General features: G+C 35.8%; 1 protein-coding gene across 1 annotated transcript; it reads left to right on the top strand.

Annotated features, from left to right (window-relative positions):
• The first annotated feature begins 18,940 nt into the window (after positions 1-18,940).
• Positions 18,941-22,650, top strand: LOC113761737 (histone deacetylase complex subunit SAP18). The gene is made up of 6 exons (XM_027304847.1): positions 18,941-19,112; positions 19,593-19,625; positions 21,089-21,199; positions 21,284-21,379; positions 22,196-22,273; positions 22,351-22,650. The coding sequence occupies exons 1-6, from the start codon at positions 18,978-18,980 to the stop codon at positions 22,387-22,389; spliced, it is 492 nt and encodes a 163-aa protein (XP_027160648.1). The 5' UTR covers positions 18,941-18,977; the 3' UTR covers positions 22,390-22,650.
• The last annotated feature ends 380 nt before the right edge of the window (positions 22,651-23,030 follow it).

The raw sequence follows: 23,030 nt of genomic DNA, 5'->3' as shown, positions 1-23,030 counted from the left end.
CAGGAAATAGTGTGATGGTCTTCTTGGATATGAAGAGAAGAGAATATATATTGTCTTATGGAGAGGCCAGGGGCACTGAAGTATTATCTACAGGAGTTTGTACATGTGCATAAATGGGATGAGAATAGATAAAATAGACAGAAGGAAGAGGAGGTAGCCAGCTAGATGGGGAACTGAAGTAATAAAGGTAGCTAGCGAGTACTGAAAATTCCTCCCTCCTTATAAATGGTGGAGCAGAAGGAGATTTTTAATCTTGGACCTTCTCTTACAAGAAAATGGAAAACCTACAATAATTTCTCTTCTTTTGTTAGTGTTTGTTCTCTTTTACAATAGTTGCAACCTTTTGTTTCTTTTCTGGATTCCTTAGTGTACATATGTATGCCTACCTTTTCTTCATGTGAAAAAACAAAGAGTAAAAGGAAAATCTTACTCAATTTGGTGCAGTTACCAGCTAGTGTACTGCCACTTCTTTCTTCTATACAATTCTCCTTTTTTCTGCATAACTTTGCTCTTTTAATTTTGCTCTTTGTTACCGCAGTATAAACTCCAGTTTTGGGGGGTAACAAAGTCACCCTCACGCGCCTAAGTCATTGCGCTATTTTTTTCCCCTTTTGTGGGGAGTAGGGTGAGCTACTTTGTGTCTTTGACAGAGTAATTATTTCGTTTTTGTGGGTACATGTATAAAATATTTAGAAAAATATTATTTGCGCTTTTGCCATTTATTTTATTATATAACCTAATAAATGATAATTATATGATTAAAATAATAGCAAGAGTATGATTAACAAAAAATAAGAGCGCAAATAACATTTTTAATATTTATTTTAGCCTTTTTTAGGCAAAAATTTGAGTAGTCATTGAACTATTGCCCGAATGGACTATCAAACAATTTTTTGTCATAAATTAGCCATTAAAATAACTAATCAGCATATCTATGACCATTTCGTCGATTATTACTCTTAATCTATAAAATAATCATAACCATGTTTTGACAAAAAAAAAAAACTCATGGTGGACAAATACACCTTTACATTTGGACACGTGTTCTGAATATTTTGTAGATTAAGAGTAATAATCGATAAAATGACAACGGGTGTACTGATTAGTTAGTTTAGTGCTAATTTGTGACGAAAAATTGTTTGATGGTCACAAGTCAATGTGGGCAATAGTTTTAGTAGCTGTTGAGAATTTTAGCCCCTTTTTCTAAATCATGAACGTGAGACAATGAGGTGTTTGATAATTTTTATATTTATTTAATTCTCTGCATTTTACCAAAACACCTCCCCTTAAAAAAAAGTGCCTGAAAAATGCAATAGAGTGTTTCTTAAAAATTTCTCATAAAAGACTTAGCCATCCAAAAAGGAATGAAAATTTGGGAGATAGATAGATTCAAATTTGATATAATTGTTGAAAGACAATCTCCAGCTTTGGTGGAGTTATTTCTGTTTCAGGATTTTTTTTTGCTGAAAGTTTAAAATAAGGAAATGTTACTCTACCTAATGTCGATGCAGGCCACTAATTACTAATTAGAGACTTACTTCTAGTCTTACAAATTGCTTGTTAACTGGGAACTGCTATTAGCACGTTTGAATATGAACTTCTCAAAAAAAAAAAAATGGAAAAACTTTACCATTGAGCCATCCCATGCAAAAACAAAAACAAAAAAAGGGAGGGGAAGGGGTGTGGAAGGATGATTCCAGATTTGGACCACTAATTTGGCTTGATATAAAGTATAAACTGGATTGTGGCCACTAATTAAAATTAAATATCCTCAATTCGTGGCTAAGGATGTTGGAACATGTCCGTACATATCAAGAAAATACAAGAGATTATGGAAACACCTGAATTTCTGTTAAGGTTAATTGTCATCCTGCCTAATCAAATCATGCAGCTGATCTGAAGAACAACCTTTTTCGGTCAAAGTCCGAAATATATATATGGCTGGCATGAAGTTTGTTCCTCTCTTTCAAATTTCAACTAGACTTCGATGTGAAAAATGCTACAACTGCTCAATCTTTGTTTGAAAGCTGAAACACATAAAGGAAATTCTTTGCCAGACCAATCCACCAAAAGTCATGCAGTTGAGCATTTTCTCATTAACCACATAAATATTCAACACCTTTCTAGACGATTATCAAGTGCCGCATCAATGAAGTGCGACTTAGTTGGTAAAATGCTTCATTAATTGAGAGGCCACGGGATCGACTCATCAAGGGAATAAGTAAAAAATCACGTTTAATCCTCTTTAAAAAAAATAAGAAAAAAGGTTCTTTATGACGAGGAAGTTTTGGTCCAATAGTTAAATGTACACATAGTGCAAGTACTACCAAACGTATACATAGTGCATGTGCATATAAGTTTGAAAATTTACTATCTTGGTAAATTTTAGCCAATCATTTGAATATAACTTGGTAACCTTCATTTGAACAAGTACCCATAAGTGCAAAAAGGGACTCACGGTACGTTTGATAAAACTAAAGATTGAAAACTGAAATTTAAAATCTGAAATCTGAAATCTGAATTCATTAAATTATTGAATTGTTAATCATTAAATCAAATATATTTAAATGTATATCACATTCGGTAATAAGTGAATAGTTTATTATTTATTTTTGGGAGCAAGTTTTACCTAGAAAATTCAAGGATAATTAATTAATTCATATGTTCAAATTTTGATTATCAAATACGCGTTTGAACATATTAAGATTTGAATCCATTACATATGAACATTACATTATCGGTTGTATACTGAAGAACGAAAGGTTTTAGCTTACAATAATTTAAAAAAAAAAGATATTAGAACAACAATAAGGCTTGTGTCGTCAAGATCAAAAATGATATTCGGCAATGAGCAAATAAAAAAGCAACCTTCAAAGCCATGTGATCTTATTCGTTATACTTCAACAAAACATATGCTCCACAATAAAGACTGCAGTACTTTTTTCTTATTCGCCGTAGGAAACAAATTCGACAAATATTTTGTTAACATAAGTAGGTGATAGAACCAAGACTTGTGATCAGACTTTTCCACATAGTCTGAAATGTTGATTATTTGGTAGAATTATTTTTTTGGGCTAATTTTTTTTTTCCCTCTCTTGGGGGAATTCTAGAAATAAAGTTAGACTTAGCAAAAGCTTGGTACGTAATGTTATTCTTTTTGGGCTTCAAAGACATTGGCAATGTTCTTTTGTTTGCTGTAGAGCTGGCAATTTGTCCCGAGTCCCAATGGGCTACCCATGCCCAAAGGAACTTTGGGCGGGATGGGTATTATAATTTGGTATTGGGTTTAAGTTGGGACATATCCCAACTATACCCATTAATGAATGGGAAAGGATGGGAAATACTTGGGTACCCATTGGGCTCAAATGGCAAGTGGCTCCGTTTGGATTAGCTGTTTTTGGTAGGTGTTTTTGAAATATTTTATTGTAGCAGTGTATATGAAAAATTTTACTATAAAATTTTTTAATATTTATATATTAATATTGATGTTTCTTGAGTTAATATTATAACATTGTTTGAAAAACTTATTTTTTGAAAAAAAAGTCAATCCAAACGGAATCTTAGATTCAAAAATTATCTTTAACAATTTTTATAGTCATACCAGCGAATATAATCTAGTAGTCTTCCTAGTCATTATCCACAAGAATTTCCAGCATTTCAGTTAGTTTAGACCTGTCATCCTTGGACAATGATAAGGATAAATATTCAACATCCTAAGAACCTTGGCCATCTTGATATATGTTGGAATATGGCTGTATATCTATCTTTTCCTTTATTTGTTAATCCAATTTTTGGTGGGAATCTTGAGTATAAAGCACTTGCATGTTTATTTAATAAAACTAAAAGAAATTTAATAAATCAAAAAATATTAAAATTATATAAAAATAAAAAATGAATTAAAGGAAAAAAAATATGTAGAAAATGGATTTGGGTATTGGGCGGGATCAATCTAAACCCATCCCAAATGATCCCGCCCAAGTTAGTCCCAAAACACATATGGGTAAGGTTGGGCCCAAACCCATATGACTCGGTTCCATCTCAAACCCAAGCAAATCCCGCCCATCCCGCCCATTTTGCCACCTCTAGTTTGCTGATCTATTTTTAATTCTGGGTAAGCTTAACAAAATTTGCCACAGTTGTTGAATTAATCATATAATTATTCTTTCCGGGATTCTAATGATTTAAAATATCGATTTGGCTAATGAATACCCAACCGGCACTCGTTAAAAAGGATTTAGGTGTTAATTTTTTGAAAAAGTATAACTGATCTAAGAAAGTGTCTAAATTAGAGATGATTTAATAATTGTAATTACGTATATTTACATGTCAGTTAGGTATAATTTAAGTGTAATATCTAGAGTTCATTCTATAAGAAAAATCCTTAAAATATTATTGCGAACAAAAATTGTTTATGAAAATATTAGCTTGCTTCGTTAAATCTTGGAAAAACTCACATGCGAATCTTATCCATTCCCCCCAAAAAAAAAAAAAAAAAAAAAACCTTCATCACTTGCCAGTGAGGCAAGGAAGGGTAAGAAATGGGGCAAGCACCTGTACTGTAGAATGTCAGGAACACAAGCATACGTCGTCGTTTTAGTGATTCTAGCTAAATAATGCAGTTGTTAGGGAACGATGTCGTTTTACTTACAAAAGTTAGTTGGTCGGTTGTATCATGTTATAAATAAAGGGCTCTGTGAATGGCCAGGGTACCTGAGTAATAACCAAATTCTGTTACATTCATTCTCTCTCTCTCATTTCCTGATTCTCTCTCCCTTTCTCTCTTTCCCTTCCCTCCAATTTCCAAATCTGATAATCCAAGACCCTGACAAAGTGGTATCAGAGCTACCGATCCTTGGTAGCTCCAATGGCGGAAGGAACTCGCCTCAAAACCTTGGAGGAACAGGTGAAGAAGCAAGAAGCAAGACTACAGGAGGCTATGGAGGCATTTCACTCTTCACAGCAGCAATTTCATGCTGATTTTGGCGGTGAGATCAGAGCAGAAATGGAGATTTCCAACAGGAAGTTGGAGAAACTGGAGGTGATGATGGGCGGATTGGAGCTGAAATTCAACTCCTTCCTACAGATGATGATGAACAGAGAAAGGAGTGCTGCGGAGGAAGCTAGAGAAGCACCACTACTACCTACTCCACCGCCTCAACATCGGATCAACAAGAGTGGCGAAAGCAATGGAGACTTCACCAGAAGAGATGAAGGTAGGATCTATGCACCTTTTCCTCCTAGACTAGAGTTACCTCTTTTCCATGGAGAAAATCCGCAAGAATGGTTAAGGAAATGTAATAAGTACTTTTTGAACTATCACATTCCTGAAAATCAGAAGGTAGATGTAATTGAGATGTTTTTAGAAGGAAAAGCAGATAGATGGTTTCAAGGCCTTAAAATGGAGAAGACAGGCCTCAGTTGGACAGAATTTGAGGAATTCTTGTGCAAGAGATTTGGTAACAAAATTTGTAAAGACATAGTGGAAGAATTTAATAAGATCCAGCAGATTGGGAGTGTTGAGGAATATCAAGAAAAATTTGAGGAGCTCAAGCCATTAATGCTGATGAAGAACCCCCAGTTAGATGAAGGATACTTTGTGTCAAGTTTCATTAGCGGACTTAGGGAAGAAATTAAACCAATTCTCAGAATGTTTAAGCCTACAGAATTGTCTGCTGCTTATGAAATGGCACAGCTACAGGAGTACTCCTTGCAGTTGCAGAACAAACCAGGAAGGGAAGTGCAGAAAAATCTAGTGGAGAATAAGTTCGGCATGCATAAGAGTCAACCTCCAAACACCAATTCAGGCAATCTATATAGGGTTCCCCCTGTTAACCAGCACAAGTTCTCCAATACAAGAAAGACAACTTCAGATAACAATTACAATAGAAGGATTTCGCCACAGGAAATTCAGTACAGAAGGAACAATGGTTTGTGCTTTAAGTGTGGAGAGAAGTACGGCGCAGGGCATCAGTGCAAAACAGGTCACCTAAATTTCTTCCTTGGGGATGAAGAAGAGGACGCTGATTTTGAGGATGCAGTGGGAGAGCAGGATGAGCACACTGGGAATCCAGGAACTGTTATGGAAATGTCTTTGAACACACTGTCAGAATCTCTCAAAAGAAACACTATCACCATCACTGGGCATCTAGATGGGGAGGAGGTGCTAATCCTAGTGGATACAGGGAGCTCTGACAGCTACATTGACAGTGAATTGGTCATTGCACTGGATATTCCTTACCGAATGGTCTCACCCTTCTCTGTTATTGTGGGGAATGGGGCATGTGTAACCAGCAAGGCCATTGTCCAAGGGTCAAATGGGAAGTTAACCAACACCAATTTGGCTTTGATCTGAAAGTGATGCAACTAAGTGGTTGGCATATTGTGCTAGGGGTAGATTGGATGACTCATTTTAGCCCCATCACGTTTGATTTCCGCAATCTTAGGATCTCTATGGAGTATCAAGGCGAAACAGTTCATCTACAAGGGAGTTCAGAGGATTGTGAGTTGGATCTAATTAGGGGCAAGGACCTTAGGCATTTTATAGAGTATAAGAAGAGATGCTTTGCTATCAGGACCATGGAAACAGCAATGACACCAGCAGGAGCCTCAGAAGGGTCGAGTGAGGAGCAGCAACCTCAGGAAATCAAAGAATTGCTGGGAGAATTTTCAGATGTCTTTCAGCTGCCTGTGTCCTTGCCACCTATCAGGGCGTGTGACCATGCAATTCCCTTGAAGTCAGAAGCTCAACCATTTAAGCTTAAGCCTTATAGGTACCCTCATTCTCAGAAGGAGGAAATTGAGAAGCAGGTTACAGAGATGTTACAACATGGAATTGCAAGGCACAGCAACAGTCCATTTGCATCACCAGTTTTATTGGTCAAAAAGAAGGAAAGCTCCTGGCGATTGTGTGTAGACTACAGGAAGCTGAATGCACTCACCATCAAAGATTGCTATCCCATTCCAAATGTGGACGAATTGCTGAATGAGTTAGCTGGATCCAAGTATAAATCTAAGCTAGACCTGACTGCAGGTTACCATCAGATCAGAGTCAAACCTCAGGATGTGCACAAAACAGCATTCCAAACTCATTGTGGCCATTATGAGTTTCTAGTCATGCCTTTTGGGCTGACTAATGCTCCTGCAACTTTTCAGTCCCTAATGAACCAAATTTTTCAACCTTATTTGAGAAAATTTGTTTTAGTCTTCTTTGATGATATCTTGATCTATAGTAAGACATGGGAACTGCACTTGCAGCACCTGAAACTTGTGTTGAAGGTGCTCAGGGAGAATCAGTTGTTTGCTAAAGCCTCAAAATGTTCTTTTGCACAGTCTAGAGTGGATTATTTGGGACACACCATTTCAGAGGGAGGTGTTAGCATGGATTCCTCCAAAGTGAACAGTATTGTAACCTGGCCTTCACCTAAGTCAGTAAAAGAACTACGAGGATTTCTTGGACTCACAGGGTACTACAGAAGATTCATTAAAGGATATGGGATTCTGTGTAGGCCTCTGACGGAATTACTGAGGAAGGATGCATTTGTTTGGACTGACACAACTCAGAGGGCTTTTGACTTGCTCAAAAGAGTAATGACCACGGCCCCAGTACTCAGGTTGCCTGACTTTAAGCAGCCATTTGTGATAGAAACTGATGCGAGTGGAGGGGGAATTGGGGCTGTACTCATGCAGGAGGGTCATCCTATTGCATTTCTCAGCAAATCATTGAGTCCAAAGAATTTGGGGTTGTCTACTTATGAAAAGGAATTGCTGGCATTGGTGATGGCTGTGACAAAATGGAGACACTACCTAGTGGGCTACCACTTCATCATCAGGACAGACCATCAATCCCTAAAATATTTGCTGGATCAGAAGTTGACAACAGCAATACAACACAAATGGTTAACCAAGCTTTTGGGACTGGATTATGAGATTCAGTACAAAAGGGGCAGTGAGAATTTGGTTGCGGATGCACTTTCAAGGAGAGCTGCAATAGAAAGTGGGGAGGAGCACAGGACAGGCACTTGCCTGGCTTTAACTGCTGTTAAACCAGTGTGGATGACAGAACTAGTCAAAAGCTATGAGCAAGACTCTCAGTGTCAGGAATTAATTGCCAAGTTGGTATTGGACCCTGAACTCCCAGATCAGTATCAGCTAAGTGATGGTATTATCAGGTATAAAGGGAAGCTCTATGTGGGGTCAAGTAATGGAGTCAGGGAGCAAATTATGGGAGCCTTGCACTCTTCTTCTATTGGAGGTCATTCAGGACAAAAGGTGAGTTGGCACAGAATCAGTAGTATATTTTATTGGCCTGATTTGAAACAGGATGTTAAGAGGTTTGTGCAGGCATGTGATAACTGTCAGAGGAATAAGGCTGAGCACATTCAGTATCCAGGACTTCTACAGCCTCTTCCTATACCTAATCAGGCGTGGACACACATCTCTATGGATTTCATAGAGAAACTACCACATTCACAAAACTTTGATACCATTCTGGTGGTGGTAGATCGACTCACTAAATACAGTCACTTCTTGTTGCTTGTTCATCCCTTTACAGCTAAGCAGGTAGCACAAGTTTTCATTGATCAGGTGTATAAGCTCCACGGATTGCCTGAGACTATAGTTACTGATAGAGACAAGATCTTTACTAGCCATTTCTGGAGGGAACTGTTTCGCTTGGTGGGGGTGAACTTATGTTACAGTTCTGCATACCATCCAGAGACAGATGGTCAAACTGAAAGGGTTAACCAGTGTGTAGAGGCATATTTGAGGTGTATGACTGGGGAATTTCCAAGTCAGTGGAGTAAGTGGCTTCCTCTAGCTGAATGGTGGTACAATTCTGCTTATCATTCAAGCCTGAATGTGACTCCCTTTGAGGCCCTCTACGGCTATAAAGCACTACCCTTACCAATGGGCCCCTACTGTGACTCTATTGTTCCTGCAGCAGCTCAAGCACTCCAGGACAGAATTAGGATTTCGGCCAGTATCAAGGAGCATCTGCTTAAGGCTCAGCAACGAACAAAATATTTTGCAGACAGGCATAGAACTGAGAGGAGTTTTGAAGTTGGGGATTTGGTGTTCCTCAAGCTGCAACCTTATAGGCAGCAGTCCATGGCCATTCGGAAGAACCTTAAGCTGTCAGCAAAATTCTATGGACCCTTTGAAGTGGAGGCAAAAATAGGGGAGGTTGCTTATAAACTCAAATTGCCTCCTGCAGCTAGGATACACCCAGTGTTTCACGTCTCTTTACTAAAAAAGAGAATTGGTCCCCCACAGCAAGTTTCCCCTACCTTGCCAGAATTCGATTTGCAGGATCAATGCCCCTTGATGCCAGAAATGATTCTGAGGAGACGAGCTATTCTAAGGAAGGGAACACCTGTGGTTCAATACTTGATCAAATGGCAACAATTGGAGTATGATGAAGCATCCTGGGAGGATAAGGATTTCGTGGAACAGCAATTTCCTGAGTTCAAGACTTGCGGACAAGTCTGAACTAAAGGAGGAGGCAATGTCAGGAACACAAGCATACGTCGTCGTTTTAGTGATTCTAGCTAAATAATGCAGTTGTTAGGGAACGATGTCGTTTTACTTACAAAAGTTAGTTGGTCGGTTGTATCATGTTATAAATAAAGGGCTCTGTGAATGGCCAGGGTACCTGAGTAATAACCAAATTCTGTTACATTCATTCTCTCTCTCTCATTTCCTGATTCTCTCTCCCTTTCTCTCTTTCCCTTCCCTCCAATTTCCAAATCTGATAATCCAAGACCCTGACATAGAATGTCTCATAGCCCAGCAGTATCCAACAGGAGGCAAAGGTGATGGGTGGTGGCTAATCTGTAGCAGTAGTGGTGAAATGTGAAAACTGGAGCTTTTTAACCGTTCGAATGGTTCGTGAGCACGTTTGATTTGGCTCGTTTAAGTTCGAATTTTAAGCATGATATTAGACTTGTTTGATAATCGAGTCGAACACAAATTTATTGCGAAATTATTCGAATAGATTCGTGAATACATAGATAATTATAAAGAATAATTAAACATAAGTATAAGTACGTTTTAAATTATTAAATATAGGTATATATATCTTGTATTTTCTTCAAAAATGTAATTATACATAAATTAGTATTATTTATTTTCTAAAACAAAGAAACATTAATTAAATTTATTCCAAATCATGTATGATTTTTAGAAAGGTATAATTAAATAATTTTCAAACTCAAATTCAAGCTAGAACTTGAGCTCAGAGCCATCTCGTTCAATATAATGAGTTGAGCTCGAATTCAAACTCGAATAGCTGTACAAATTAAAAATCAAATTCAATAAATATTTATAATTTATTTAATATTCGATCGAACTAGAACCTTGTTGTATAATATACAAATAGAATCTAAACGCTAAACATTCGACTCGTTAAAAGCTCCAATGAAAGCCGGAAAGATCATTTGACATTTCTACAAAAGAAAAAAAAAAGAAAAAAATCAGAAAAAAATAACTGGACATTGCACAAAATGCATCTAGTTGAATGGTGGATGGATGATGCGGTATAAATATGTATCCCAGGTGAATAGATGGACGTGTGATGTGGCCCCAGTCCTAGGGGGAGCTCCTCAGGCAATGGTGATGATAAATTTAAATTCGTCCTTCTTCTTGTCAAACCCAACCCAGGGGCCAGTGGGCACATCAGAATTCAGGCATAGACATTGAGACAATGCGATTTTACATCAATTGCGCTCTCCCTCTACTTTTATCACTGAAATGACTATACCCCTTTGCACGTTTATCTCCATATGACTTTTCTTTTCTTTCTTTTTTCTTTGTTTTCTTTGTTGTAAGTGTATGTTTCTTGTCTTCTTTTTTTTTTTTCTTATTGGACTTTCATGCTCAGATTTACTAATTAAAATTTGAAAAGATTTATAAGGGAATAGTGCAATATCAGCCATTGTATAATTTTGTTTAGAGGATTCAAGCAATTTACGAAGAATTCAGAATATAGCAGAGCAAAAGAAACCTAAGGTCCGTTTGGCAGAATCTAATGACGCTATTGGGGTTGCATGTAAGACTTCGACATTACAAATGCTCCATTCAAATAAGAAGTTGCTTATTTTAATTTTAAGTTTTTTTTTTCTGGAAATGATTCTCCAATCACTAATTTTCAAGAATCACCTTTAGACGAACACCTTTTTTGCCCAACCTTAAGGAATTTAGAGGAAGTCAACCTCCATCAACATGACATAAATGAGGTTCTTTTGTTAGCATTAAAGAATAATTTTCGTGCTAATATAAGTTGGATCAGTTGATAACGACGGTCAATCCTCATAAAGAATCATGTTTTTGAATCCCATTGTCGATGTAAAGATTGTAAATGATATGTAAAAACTCCTATAAACGATGTATAATTTCCTGACTGATACTGTATTTTATTTTGATTTATCGCATGCAACATTGGAACCACCAGTACTGTATCAGTAGGTCCACATGCCAGCTAATAATGCTTGTGGGAGGAATTAGGGAAACATAATTGGGTTGTTTTGGAAATAAATGAAAGTTTTATTGTTGGTAAATTCTTTCAATTGTTGGCAGTTATTGATTAGGTGCTAATTATTTACTACTGTAACTTATGATATCACTTTTTTGCCTTGTACATTCAGAGCTAACGCTACAACGCCTTGTCTGATCACGAATTCAAGCTTCGAGTATATCGTATATTTTGAAAATCTTGTTGCCCCTGCTTGTGCCTTGATATTGTAGAATCAGTAAATTTAGCTATTATGACTATTTCATGTAAGTCACACATATAATTACTGAAAAATTAAGAAATTGCATAAAAATCATTCTCAGTTACTAAATTTAACGCAATAACCAATCTATTTCGTGTGAACTATAGTAAGAGCATATTGTTGTCTGATATAATTGCTTAGATATTAGTCATTTTCCGTTAACTATAAGAAAAGCATTTTGACGTAAAACCCAGTTCAGTTGGTGAAGGCATTAGTTAGATTTTTTTTTTTTAGGGGTGTCCCGCAGGGAGTGGACCCGTAGACTATTCCCCACCCTTCGCTGGCAGCAAGGTTGAACCAGGGATCTAAGGTTCCATTTTTAGCAACCTCAACCACCAGACCAAGCCCCGGAGGGCGAAGGCATTAGTTAGATAAAGATGAGGCTTCTAATTCAACTCTAAAAGCCTTCTCGTTTTTCCTTTTTAAAGCTACATTTTCAGTTGAACCCATAGTTATTAAATCCGATCAAGTCCGACGGTTGAACCAGTCAGCCCCGTGATCCGGACATTCGATCAGGCCAGGTCTCTAGTTTTACTAGACAAGCAATTGACTTGGACAAACACGGTTGACCCAATGGTTCAACAAGGAATCCTTCCAATTTTTTAATTGACCCAATTTACATGTTTTTTTAATTGTGGGTCTTTGTTTTTTAAACAAAATGTATATATGCTTTCAATAAGATTTGTAAATTGGATCGTCATTTAAATATATATAGACTTTACCACTTACTTAGCTTTTATTTGATAACTAAATATTTTTTTTATAAACTTGTTTATTTTTCTATTATACAATTAATCCTTTTAACTTTTAAACTGACAATATTTGATTAGTTAGAAAATTACTTTGTTTTTAAATAAAAATAAAATAATAAAAAATAATGCTATATTTTTTTGACAAAAGCGATATAAATTTTGTTTTATACTTGACTATATTATTTATTTATTTAAAAGTACGATAAAATGAAATTAAATCTTCTATTAATATCTATATATTAATTATATATCTTTCTAAGTATAATAATTAGCATCTAAGAGCACTTTATTATATATTTTATACATATTAAAATTACTATTTTATATTTATAAATATTAAACTAGTACTCACCGGTTCAACCAGTGACCCAATCCCTCTGTTGGATTCCTTAACGGACCGGGTTTAATAACTATGGTTGAACCATGAAAAGAAGAAGCATCTTGTTGCCTTAGTAGGATGTAGCCAGTTTAAGTTCTTCATTTTCTGCTGTCGTCTTCAAAATTACACACTTAATCTCCTACGAAATAATCGGATGCCTTCATTGCTTCCAGAATTGGGAAAGCAGAGCTATCACTTGCGTTGTCATAATTAGGCTATGGTAATCTGGTGCCCCATGAAACTTTAAGATGAGAAGCAAAAATAACATCTTAACATCATCATCTGGCCTAGGGCTCTTGATTGGGTACAGAATATATGCATGATATTAAATGACATCCTTGAATGTTTTTCTGCCAAGATGTGGATTTTTAGTTGAAGAAATTTAATATTTTCGGCAAGCCTAACTTCTTCAATTAGCATGTCGCTGTACTGCAAACATTAATGCTGTAAAAACATTTCTTTGTCTGTTCAGGTTTATGAAAATGTGTTTCGATTTGACTATCCAATAAATGATCCAACAACAGTACTTACCCCAACCAAAAAGGCAAAAAAAAAAAAGGTCAAGGACAGTGGATAAAAAGTCTTAAAATGTCTATTCATGTGAAAATTCATGATAATAGAGTGTGTATTTCATCAAACATAGGTCATTTAAGAGATTTTGTCACCGAAAAAAAAGGGCATCATTGGATAGGAGATTGTTTGTAAAAATTATTTAACCTAACAATATAACACATTTTATGATGTGATGCGTGTAAGATAAAAAGATAAACGGGATTAGAAAAATGCGGTTGAAAATTGTGTTTGTGATACAAGTATCCTCTAGTTTTTCAAAAATTATTTTTTCAAATACTATAAAAAATTGTAAAAAGTACTCTAAAAGGTATTCTAAAAAGTAGTCTAAAATTTTTTTAGTGTTTAAAAAAATTCTAAAATATATTTTAAAAATTCTACTACTCTTAAATATTTCAAAATATTTTCTAAAAATATCCCAAAATATACTCTAAAAACTTTGCTGCAGTAAAATTTTTCAAAAACACCCTCAAAAGCAGCTAATCGAAACGGAGATTATAATATTTAGAAAAATTGTTTCTAGCTATGCCACTTCTAGTTATACCATGCTTTGCCAATTTGATTAATTACAGATGGTTGATTTTGTTTAGAATCGAAGTTATCACCAGATAAAGATGGAAAAGGCTACTTTGGGGTATATTTTAGACAAGAAGATTAAACTGTAAAACATGCCTCTTCAGTCTTCAACATCAATCCCATGTTGGAGGATGGTAAGATCATAGGTTGGTGTAAAGTGCAAACCAGCCAGGTAGCTAGGCAAATCTGACAAGTCGACTGATTGAAGCTAAGTACTAAAACACGATCAAGACTCAATAGCTTATTATTAATTAGGCGTGGACGTTAGTTAATTTTTTTTTAACTCTTGTAATTTGTTGTACCCATTTTCCGACCAGTGAAAGAGCTCAACAATTTTACATTAGGGAGTGGAGATTTTTTAAAAAAGGACAGCCCTTTCTGTTATTGAAAATTGTCCTCCTGTAAACTCTAATTTGACTGTGATCCATGGGAAATAATAATATATTGCCACAACACAACACGCATTTTATTTCTACGGCAATTTTTGTTAAAATGACAAGACTACCCCTTTTAAGTTCAAATTGCAATTGGATTTGAGAAGGGCAAGTTTGACATTTTGTGCAAAAATTAGTCTACAAAATTTGGGTGGTATAATTAACAACAACAACAATCAAACTAGATTGAATATCCAATTTTTTAAATTCAGGTTCCTGCCCAATTACAAAAGGAAATTGGATTAGACTATTAATAAATCACCAAATTAATCAGCTGCCTGCACTCCCCGGTCCAAATTAAGCCAAAAAAGAAAAAAAAAAAAGGAGAATATAAAGCGGGTTAGTACGTACCTGCCCTTTCAATTCGGTGGCATAAATTGAATCCAAGTGCAATAATTGACACAGACAATACCACTGTACAACAGTCACATGCACTGGTTCAAAATTTGGCCCCAAAGTTTTAACTGAATTGGAATGACTAAGAATGCACCTTTTCATCTTTCATGAAAATCCTACGACAAAGCACCACTTGCAAAGATTTAACCACAAAGGGCAGCAAGTAGGAAAGTAATGGTAAAAATAGAAAGGCATGCAGCAAAAGAATGGCAGTAGGAGTAGTAGTTGTTGTTGTTGAAGTATAGCGTTGCATGAGAATAAAGCTTGGTCCATGTATGCATGGTTATGGTTTGTCAATATATGTACTGCCGCAATACTTCTATGCATGATTCTGGGATATGTTCTTATCTGTGGTGACGATCGAAATCAAATTCATATAATTTTTTTATCAAATAAATAATATACTACTAATACTAATATCTAATATCTTCTGATGATGCAGAAGGGTACAATTATAGTTAGTCTCTTTTACTATGCTACATTGAATTGAAGAGCAAATTATTCGGATGGCCACTAAACTTTCGGAATCATCGAATTTTCACTAATGACCTATTAAAAGTGTAATTTTAGCCACTGAACTATCTAAGATTTAGATTCTGGGCCATTCCATTAGATTTGATCGTTAACTATACCAGATTTGAGTGTCCGCACGATTTATGAGACAAAAGAAAAAGGTATAGTTAACGATCAAATCTAACGGAATGGCTCGGAACCTAAACTTTAGATAGTTCAGTGGTCAAAATTAAATTTTTAATAATTCAGTGACCAAAACTCAACGATTTTAAAAGTTTAGTGACCATCTAAGATAATTTGCTCTTGAATTGAAGGTTGATCAATGAAAGTCCCATGCTTTTGCTTTTGTCCCAAAGCAACTAAACCATCCACAGTGGGCAAAGGACTTTGGGCTGTGGTGGTGGTGGTTAGAGTTTTCCATTTTGAGAAGGTTTTTAATGGTCGGAGTGGGTTTTTTAAAGCCCTCTTTCCATTTCCTACCAATCCTTTCCCTATCGGTGGAGCTTTCAAATTTCAACATCGGGATACCCCATTAGTACTCTTGTGTTTGTAAAAACATGGGACCATTTGCAAACCCCCCCCCCCCCCCCTCTTCTCCCACCCTCCCTCCCACCCTCCTGGCCAAGGGAAAAGGTAATGTTACGGGTAAGGGGGGTGGGTGCACATTACCTTCATCTGTCTTATTTTTCCAATTATGTCATATTCCTTGGACCGAATTATTGCTGTGACCTGTGAGTTAATGACAAGGGTAAATTACATCCACCTCCCATCAGGCTTGACATAATTACAACGACTTCGCCATTTTCTTGAGTTTCTGATGAATTACTATCGGAATTCATGTGCCAACAATTAATTATTAAAAAGTTTTAAAATCAATGAAATATTGCTAACTGTAATAAAAGATTACTTATATACTAATCACGTGAGCAGTTAGTCTCTAAACTAAATTTTTTTTTTTGTCAATTGAATTTTTGTATTTCTAGGCTGAAGACTAATTACTCACGTGATCACCATGCGAGTAACTAGTCATCTGTTACTACAAATTAATTATGGCCACAAATTTTTTTTCAATTCTTTTAAATGAAAAAAAATTAGTTTTTGATACGTAATAGCTAGCACTTGACGGATTCCGGTAGCAATTGGTAAAAATCAGTCGTTAGGATTAAATATGCTTAGAGATTGAAACATTTGGAACTACACTTGTCTTTTTTTTTTTCTCCAAATTTTAGGGACTAGAAGAAGCACTCGTGCTCCAAATTAATATTTGGAACCAAAAACCCAAAACTGCAATTCTCTCAAGTATAAAATATTTGTCTCACTAGAAGAGTTCTTTGTCGGCCTGCAGTTTAAAGTTTTAAAAAGTATTATTAAGTATCATGGTACTACGGCTCATGTGGGATATGGGACCATAAATTTAATTGCTGGTGGAGGATGTTTCGCTCCTACAGAAGATATGCTCTGCCCAGACTTCATTTAGGATGTGTAAGAATTATAAGACCCAAGCTACCCAAGAAGGAAAAGGATTTCCAAGCTTGCTTTTCATTCAACTGGGTAAAACAAGGAAAGTCTCTGACTGACTGATGGGAAGAAAATGGAAATTCCGGCGAACAACAAGAAGAAATTGCACGATGTAAGAAAATTTTTTGAGGGTCGAATTTTATTGCAATTCTTTGCCTATATTTGGATTTGAAATTGTAGATGTACGTGTTTCAATCTAATTTCACATTGATCATTTTCTTCTTCTTTTTTTTTTTTTTTAACAACCAGAAGAAAACTTTGAACACAATATATACTAAATATATATACTAGGAGGAACTAGAAAGGCCTTTCTTAAGTGTGTACGCTTGGAACCTTAATGTTAACGATGGCCAAAAAAAGGTAATAACGGGAAAGTATCAAAATTTTGTAGAGAGTGTCGATAAAGTAGGTAATGATAAATATGCAAGTCTAAATTATTGTTAGCACTGCCTACTTTTGGGGTGGTTCATGCACATTCCCAGACATGCTTAAGGGATAAGTCACATTTGAACGTTAGACCTATCAAAACATGTCCAAAAAGGTCATAGTGGAATGCTACCTAATACATTAATTCTTAGATTAACAACATGGAACAAGAAAAAAAAAAATCTTTTTTTTTTTAATAATAAAAAGTTTGGGTGGTAGTTTTAGTTCTAGTCATCATTGCAAGTCGAGATACGCACTCGCGACCATAGGTAATTTACAAGGGTGCGTGCACGTTATCCACCATCGTAATTTTTTTTTTTTCGATACGATAGCTTCCTATACTATGAGGAGGGGGAGGATCTGAAGAGATCCTAGGATAATCCGGAGAGGATTGAACCACCACCGGACCAGACGAGTGCACTACACACACCACCTGAATTTTTTAAATAAGGCCACATTTAATTGTGACAAATTGATGGGAGATAAGGTTCAGGGTTACCTCCCATCCCACCAAGCCTTAATGCATTAGTGGTGGCCACCGACTTTTGAACGGGTGGTATCCACCATCGTAATTGTCATTATAACTTTAGACATACACTCGCGACCATAGCTCACTTAGGGATACTAACGGATTATCCACCATTATAACATACACTCAGGATCATAACTCACTTAGGCATACTAATAGATTATCTACTGTTATAACTCTCATCATAATTCTTACATCAACATTGAGATTTGAACATATTATTACTTTTTTGTGAGAAAGTGATTCATTTTTGTCAACTGTGCCAACATACATTGGCGAAAATGCTCGAGTTATAATCCATATTGTAAGAGTGCCTTCTCCTCCGGTACTTGAATTGCACTGGTTTGTAATTTCTGCCTGTCCGCCCAACACCAAACCTTTAGTACTTATTTCTAGGGCCAAAAAGAAAAAGAAGAAGAAATTTATGTGAGTTCGTGTTTAAGTCTGTGTTTTGTATCCAAACACTAGATTTGTATGCGAAGGAACCAGACTATATAAACATTAATTGATAAAAAAAAATGAATAGTGATAATCCTTGTAATTGATGCGCTAGGTTCCAATATCCAAGCTATTTAAAGAGCTAGTGAATACAAAAGTTTAGTTTTCGGTTGCTTTAAATTTTACAAAATTTGATTATAGAAACGGATTCTAGTGAATAATCAAAATCAGCAAGAGTTACTTTTTATGTGATTATAGATTTTAGTTTGTTATTAATAAAAATTTATAATCAGAATATAAAAATAATTGAGAACATCACAAAAACATATTATCCAAAATTAGAATTTATAATAAGTTAAAATAATCCATTTAGACCAAGCCCAAAATCTTGTTGGACATTGATTAAATTTTTTTTTTTTTGAAGAAGCATTGATTAATTTAAAACAGCCTATAATTCACGAATATATGATTATTCAAGTCAGAGCTAGAAGAAATGTTATTCACATTGCAAATGGACCTTGTCTAACAAAGTGGGCCAAGGAACCAATTCGGCTCTGAGATTCTCACTAGCTCAGATGGGCCGAGCACATTAACCCATATAAGCTACACCAACTTAGAAGCAAGAAGTCCGTAGTATTTTCTTGATTGTTTGCACAAGAGAAGACAGAGAGAGCTCCAATGGCTGAAGTGCAGAGAAGGGGAGGGGGAGGAGGAGGAGGGGGAAGACCGTTGCCCCCATCGGCTAGAGGTCCACCTCCACCGCCACCCACTGCCAAGGTTGGCCCTCGCTTCGTACCGGTCGATCGAGAGAAGGTTGCCGCTTTTTCTCTTTTACTATCGTTTTGTCTCTACATTCAGAACTCTCTAGGGTTTTGGGAATTATGGTTTTAGAACTAAGGATTGGTATTATTTTATTACAGCGACATTGTGTGTACCATTGAAACGCTTGTTGGTGGAAGAAGTAAAGAATATAATTACTTTTAAATTTTAATCTTTTATTTTTTTTTAGGGTACTTTTTGAGAAATTTCTGTCATGGAAATTTGGGTTTAGAAAGGAGGGATATTCCAAATTTCTATTCAAGTGCATGGAATTGATGGAAGAAAATTATCTAGTTCTTGTGTTGTAAAGAATGCGAATATATTTCCTCTCCGATGGTTATAATGTATAATGTGAAGTACTTTCTTCATTGCTTTCCAACCTCCAGTTTTTATTTGTTGGACCGCTGCTGGCTATTTTCTTCTTAAAATTTCACTATGTTATCCCAAACTGATTAATATTTCTTTTGTGACCAGACATGTCCTTTACTGCTTCGTGTTTTCACCAAGGTATGCTTTTAACTCTCAAGATTTTTGTTTGCATTTCATTTTTTCTTTTTTGATGATGTGTACCTTTTTTTTTTATCTTTTTTATTTGGTCTAGGTGTTCTTAGCATTCTTGTTCAAACAATTGGTTCCTGTATAAAGCAGTAATCAGTTAGCAAATACTTGCTGCTCACTTTCTCTTGGAGTGAACTAATGTACTTGGAAAATCATATCTTGGGAGCCATGGTGTATGGAACTTTTCAATCTCAAGAAAAAGGAAATCAAAGAGATGCTTGTGCATGTAATATTTCATTGGCATCATAAATACTAAAAATTGGTTGAAATTATAAGGTTTTTGCCGTTCCTTTGCATTTGCGAGAATTTGTCATGTGTGCTTCACTTAGTTAAGAGTTTCCTATTGGACAGATACCCTATGGTCTTTGAGTATTGCTACTCTTAGTATCTTTATTGCTTCCTCTGCTTTTAGAGCCAAATTTGGTGGCCTGTTGTTAAATCTTACCTATGTATTACGTCATATTTTTGCAAGAATTTAACAGGATAAAGTATGAACTGCAAGAATTTACGAGGATAAAGTAAGAAGGTTATGTCTAAGCTGAAGAAAAGGAAGATCCTGGATTAGAAATGAAAATGAGTCTTCAGGGAATAAAGATAAGTAGGGAAAAATGTTTTGTGTTTGAAATAGTCTATTCAAAAGAAGCGGATATAGGTTGAATAAAGACATTTCCTTGGCAGTTCTTTTCATGTATGTATATTCTTTCCTTGTCAAGAAGTCCCTTTCACTCATTTTAAGGTGGTTGTTTTTAATGAGTTCTTTAGCTGAGTGGTTATATTTACACTATTGAAAAGCAATTTGTGAGCTATGATCCAAATGTAATCATTGCTGTGGAGCATGCTAAATGAATGTTAAATAACAAACTTTTTATACCAAATAAGAGTTTATGGTGGGAAATACTTTAAGGCTTATAGTATTATCGATGAAAAAATTATGTAGACAAGTAATTCATTGATGCATAAAAGTTATACAAAAATAAGACTTTCTTCTACTCCATATATGGTTCATTGTGATCTCAGTTTATAATCTGGTTAAGAATGTTCCAATAACTAGTGATACAATTGTTTGGGTAGAATTCTTTTATGTATAAATCACTGACTTTGAGTCCTATGAATCTAGTTAACAAACCTAGAGCTATTTGTCTACCATTTTCCTCCGGAAAATGGTTTTGGTTGGGGAAATATTGACCTTTGGAAGTCAGATAAGCTGTTGCAGAGGAGGCAGATTTATCTTCTAGGTTCTTTTTGCTGTTGTTTAATGGTGAAGAAAAGGAAAATGTAAATAAAAAAGAAGAGAGAATGCTAAAATATGTGAAGTCTCATTTTAGGGTCTAGAACAGTTGCACCTGAGTTGTACCATTGTTTGCTTATGGCCATGGAATACGTAAGCTTCAATTCAATGTTGACATCTACAGATTGGAGGACATCATAACGAGGTGGATTTTGCTGTGAGAGGGAAGGAACCCAAGGATGAGGTTCAAATCTATACATGGATGGACGCAACTCTGCGGGAATTGACAGATCTGGTACAAGAATACTTGACTTTCTTTATACTATGTGAAGGCATAATTCCTTCCCATGTCCTTTTGTTGACTACAATTGTTTTCTAGGTAAAAGAAGTAGCACCCGAAGCAAGAAGAAGAGATGCAACGCTGTCATTTGCTTTTGTGTTTCCTAATAGCCGTGGTCGCTTTGTTGTTCGTGAGGTATCCTGTTCTCTCTCTCTCTCATTCTTGTATAGCCCATGGAATTTAGAGTAACTAAAGGGGTTTGAGTTCTTAATGTTTGTCTGCCAAATGGTCTTTAATATTCTGCTGCCTTTGAAACTTTATTTGATTCATACTTGTTCCTTTTGGTTTGAACCACTTCTGTTTTTCTAATGGTTAAAAGTTACTTCAAAGATTGGGTGTCATCATGTAATTTGCTGCTTGTCAGAGTGTTTGCAAATCAAATGGTCAGTAGACTGCAGCATTTGTTTCCTGTTAGCACTTATTAACAGACAAAATTGGAATTCTCATTGGCCTCATACTTGGCGAGGCTTCTTTTTTAATTTGCGAGCTAGATAATTGTACTGCATTACTTCCAAATTTTTTGTTGGTGCTGGTCTTTTGAGCATTTGGTTCATGTTTTAGCTCAGATGGTTCAGGTTGCAATTCATGTATTTGACTCAGATGGTTAAGTTATCCTGCAATTTTCCTGTCAAAACATGGAAGCTATTAATATGATTGCCATAATTGTAATCTGTTGGACAAAACTAGGTCAGCGCTGATCTTTACTGAAGTAATCTGAACGTGATTAAGATGTGTTTTCTCGAATTCGATACTCTTATTATTTCAATTTGATGCGGGCTGTGTCTGTCCAACCTTTTCTGTTCAAGAGATGCAGCATACTATACCAAGATTGTTGTGCCCATGCTATCACAGTTATATATGCACGTAAACAACCAAACGGCTTGTAGTTACAGTTATCTGTGCTCTACCATGTTTACTTCTAAATTGTGCTCCTTGCTTCTTTTGTTGAAGGTGGGCAGAACCTATTCGTACCCAAATGCCAGGCGGGCGGACGATGGCAGCAGGGCCTTAGGTGAACTTAAATTTCAGGTAAATGATGTCCTGCAAGGATGCATAGTTTCTGCTGTAGTTGAAAGCTTCTTAACTGGACTGTTTTTCATCTGCAGATAGGAGATTACTTGGATGTGGCTATACTTTTGCAGTAATGGATCCAATTTTCTGGAGTTAAGATTTGGGAAGATTGTTTTGATAAAATGGATGCCTATATATGTCTCACAAAGTCTATGCATATTGTCCAATATCTGGTTTGGGGCAATGTTAGCTCGTGCTTGTGCTATGCAGCATAAACAGAACCTTGTAGCCTTAAAACGTGGAGTAATCGTAGATATTTTATGCACTCTCACTCTTGTCGCGTGTGTTTCTTGTCGGTCCTAATTTCTTCTATTGATAGTTTTTTATTGGTACTACCTGGAGAGAACCGTAAGAGGCATATTTCTTCTGTTGTATTTTTTTTTGGGGGTCAAAAGGTCATCATGGCATATTATGTGTATTAATACATAGTAGAACATTAAAAGACGTTTTACAAACATACATATGGAATGACAATTTTTTGTAACCTAGGATAAGTAGGGACAGTGAAGTCAATTTCATATTTAAAAGAATGACAATGAAGCGGGTTGAAACGACTACGGATGTCAAAACCATAAGGTTTATTTTATTCAATTATTAGTGCTAGTTTAAATAAAGGAGTCATATCAATACTTAATACGTTGAGATGCATTTGATAATTAAAAATAAAATATTTGAATTAATTAAGGCCTTGTTTGATAATTGAATTTAACACTTA

The sequence above is a fragment of the Coffea eugenioides genome, chromosome 2 (assembly GCF_003713205.1).
Source record: "Coffea eugenioides isolate CCC68of chromosome 2, Ceug_1.0, whole genome shotgun sequence".
Classification (NCBI taxonomy): Eukaryota; Viridiplantae; Streptophyta; class Magnoliopsida; order Gentianales; family Rubiaceae; genus Coffea; species Coffea eugenioides.
The sequence above is the reverse complement of the archived record's forward strand: the minus strand, read 5'-3'. Positions and strand labels throughout refer to the sequence as shown.

What these genes read in the sequence shown, in the direction of transcription:
- LOC113761737 (XM_027304847.1), top strand. Translation starts at nt 18,978, where the DNA reads ATGGCTGAAGTGCAGAGAAGGGGAGGGGGAGGAGGAGGAGGGGGAAGA. An exon ending in TGCGGGAATTGACAGATCTG is followed by an intron (nt 21,200 to 21,283) that starts GTACAAGAATAC and finishes ATTGTTTTCTAG; the next exon opens with GTAAAAGAAGTAGCACCCGA. An exon ending in GTCGCTTTGTTGTTCGTGAG is followed by an intron (nt 21,380 to 22,195) that starts GTATCCTGTTCT and finishes CTTTTGTTGAAG; the next exon opens with GTGGGCAGAACCTATTCGTA.